Source organism: Austrofundulus limnaeus, unplaced genomic scaffold, assembly GCF_001266775.1.
Source record: "Austrofundulus limnaeus strain Quisiro unplaced genomic scaffold, Austrofundulus_limnaeus-1.0 Scaffold234, whole genome shotgun sequence".
Classification (NCBI taxonomy): Eukaryota; Metazoa; Chordata; class Actinopteri; order Cyprinodontiformes; family Rivulidae; genus Austrofundulus; species Austrofundulus limnaeus.
Window position 1 is genome coordinate 143,856 of NW_013952636.1, and position 3,342 is coordinate 147,197.

General features: G+C 38.4%; 2 protein-coding genes across 2 annotated transcripts in view; one reads left to right on the forward strand and one right to left on the reverse strand.

Moving 5' to 3' along the window:
- The window catches only part of LOC106525551 (troponin T, cardiac muscle isoforms), a gene marked incomplete in the record, with an annotated part of 22,110 nt that extends 20,707 nt beyond the window's left edge, over positions 1-1,403 (forward strand). Inside the window, 1 exon segment of the mRNA XM_014019836.1 lies at positions 1,122-1,403. Within this exon segment, the coding sequence (XP_013875290.1) occupies positions 1,122-1,161 (40 nt within the window).
- LOC106525549 (dynamin-1-like protein) overlaps positions 1,215-3,342 on the reverse strand; it is a 21,806-nt gene continuing 19,678 nt past the window's right edge. Inside the window, exons 17-18 of the mRNA XM_014019828.1 lie at positions 1,753-1,912; positions 1,215-1,678 (exon numbers count right to left, since the gene is read on the reverse strand). Coding sequence (XP_013875282.1) covers positions 1,622-1,678; positions 1,753-1,912 — 217 coding nt within the window. The 3' untranslated portion in view covers positions 1,215-1,621. The remainder of the gene's footprint in view (positions 1,679-1,752; positions 1,913-3,342) is intronic.

Here is a 3,342-nt window from a genome sequence, read left to right on the forward strand (position 1 = left end):
GCACCGCTCTGCTAGGCTCCCTGAGCTGGGTCTACTTTTGCATCTACTTTTAGTCTCACTCTCTCCCACACACACCCCAAACCCAACCCCCCCACCCGTTCCCGACTCACTCCACCACACAGCTAATTTATCACTAACTTCGGTTTGTTGAATGTGTTTGGTTCTACATTTTGCATCTATATTATTAAGTGTCTTTGACAGGAACATACTCATCAGCAGAAGGTACTTTGTTAGTGTCCTATATAGTTACATATAGGATTATATTATACAAGTAGGATTATATTTCCTATATAGTTACATATAGGATTATATTATACATGTAGGATTATATTTCCTATATAGTTACATATAGGATTATATTATATCTAAAGATCTGACAAGCGGGTGGAACTTCAAACACCCCTTGTTTTGGCTCCCCATGAGCCAGTTTGGGTTTGTACCTTCATCAACTTTCAGATGTGATGAATATGTTTCAAGCTCAGACACTCATTGAGGAGCTAATTTTTCCTCTGGGATTTGAACCCTGCACCACAGATCAATGAAGCACCAACAGCCATGGGACAAACCCACTAGGCCGCCTGCCAGCTACAATTACAAGGGTTTTACTTCCCTAAGTTTCTCCAATTACCTGGGTGAAAGTGAAGAAATCATACAAAACCATGCTAAAGTTGGTGATGGGATTTGAACTTGTGATCGTCCTGCACCAAAGCCGAGTGACTTCACCACTGGACTAACTCAGCACTGATCCCACACTGTTTTAACTTCCCCCACACTGTTTTAACTTCCCCAAGTGAAGCATTTTACTTGGGTGAAGAAATCTTTCAAAAGTGTGCAAACTAAGGAATCCACTTTGTGTTACCAAAGCTTGCTGTGGGATTTGAACTTGTGCTTTTCCTGCACTGAAGTCAAGTGCCTTGACCACCAGACTAACTCATAGTTCATTCACATGATGTTTTAACTTCATCAACTTTTGTCAWTTACATGGGTGAAAGTGAAGAAATCTTTTTACTTGCTAAAGTATGTGGTATATTTATTCATTTTGGATGACTGTGTGTGGTATTTATTTTATCTTTGTATTGTTGTCTTTTTGTATTTAAGTGAAACCTTTTTTTTCTTTGCAGCGCTAAGGGAAGAGGCAAGGCTAAAGGCCGGCTGAGATGAGTTTCAGCTTGTTGAATCTTCTGCATTTTCACTGAAAGAAAAGTCGAAGCTTATTCTTTATGGAATAAGATTGTTTATGGAGCCACAGTTCACAGTAAACATAAATTAATGTTGACAACAGCATCAAGATATTTATCTTCTATGTATTTTACAGTCTTGTGTGGAAAGTGCACAAAGCTACCTTTAAATGAGACGCTGGACAACATCAATAACTGTAAATAAAACCTGCCTGTGAACAATAATCATCAAATTCAGTGCATTTCATGTTCTTATGTAGCAGCTAAGGGGACAAATGGAAATAAAAACAGTTTTTGTGTGCACCAGCATTGCTGTATTTAAATAATACCAAGTATGTTAAATAAATTCAGTCAGTGCTTCTAAGCTAACATGATACAAAACTTCAAGTTTAAACATGAAGTGGAGCATTTCTTCTCTAAATGGAGAAAACAGATGATGTTCTTCACCACATATGTGTTTCTCTAATTTCAGCGATCACCTGACTGGCTCGTTGTAGTGCCTGAGGGGGGGAAAAAATTGATTAGTAGCGTTCATCTGAGAAAACTTCAACTGTACAAGGAAGGAGTATTTTACCTGCAGCATGTCGGCAGCTTCTTTGCGCCGCTGGGCCATGTCCTCCGACTCTGTCAGCAGATCGTTGAGGAGGCCCGATTTGTAGAGCTGGCCAACAAGTTCGCTCTGCAGGCTGTCCTTCACGTGGTTGACCAGGAAGTGCATCACTGCCTTTGGCACGCTGTGGTGTAAAGAGAGAAAACAGGATGGCAGTTTAAGTGTTTTTGCTGTAAGCTAAAAACAATGGTTCTCAACCGCAGGCCTTGAGGAACACCACCCTGCATGTTTTTCTAGTTTGTCCCATTTGATTTGTGTGAATGATCCTGATTTAAACACTTCCAAATACAAACTTTTAGGTTCGCAGTAACATTTGCACCGGTAATAGGTGTTTCCTATAATGTCAAAATATTCAGTTGAACATTTCAGGGTATAATCAACATGACATTATTGGTGTTTCAGACTAACAACCAAAGCATTGAGAGATTTGAAGAAAAAGCCTAAAACTGCTAGTGACATCAGCAAGGTATCCACCTACTTTGAGACTTTAACAGCAAGTAGGACAGAAAAGCCTGAAAACTCAGCAAGTATTTGCAGCTTTTGCACAGATGCATTTGCAGTGTTGAAAGGTTTCTTTAATTCTGAATCAGCTGTTGGCTAAATGTATGCATGCAGCTGACAACACGATCATTCGTGCACCAATAGGTGACTATTTAACCACCAGCTCAYTCATACTCTGTTGGAACTTCCCCAAATTTAGCCAACTGATTCAAAATTAAAGAAACCTTTCAACACAGCAAACACCTAAGGTTGGCACTGGGATTTGAACCCTAAGCTTCCTGCACCACAGGCAAGTCACTTAATTAGTCAGCTAACTTCCAGCTCACCTAAACAGGTGTTACTCTCTCACTTAAACCAATCAGGACAACTTCTTAATTTGTGCAAATTTTTTTTAAAGATTTTAGCTGATGTTTCCCAAAATTTAAGTTTTCAATCCACCCTGAGCTACTCAAACAAACAAAAACCAGACTTAGTTTGACTCTTATGACTTAAGAAAATTAAAGTTTTATTCAAATGCGCTTTGTTACAAAGAAACATTTTCAGGAATTGAGTCATTTTTCATGTTTCAGTTTCCACTACTTTTATAAATAAAATTTAAAGTTTACTTTGTCCTGTTCTTAAACCAGAGGTGCCCAAACATTTTTCCTGAGGGCCAAAATGAAAATCGATCTGAGGGATGCGGGCCATAAAATACAAAAACGTGTGCGAATATAGATGTGTGCTTAAACCCTTTCAGGTCCTGGTCAACCAAACGGTTGACAATATTTTGAACTGATAAAAATTCAAAGAAGGGAGTGTTTATCCAAACTGAAACTGACTGAGCCATCTCTACCACTTGGTTGATGTATGTAAAGCTAAAAACATCCACCAGAAGGCACTGTGACAGTAAATGGTTAATTTGTCTTTCCCTCCTCCAACCAGGAAGTCAAGAACAAGGAAATTTAACGTAACATGACAGTTTTTGGAAAAACTTTTAAAGAAATTTATACTTTTTTACACATTTTGGTAATAAAGGCCTTAATAAACAATCTAATTTAAATGTCTCTTGTAGTT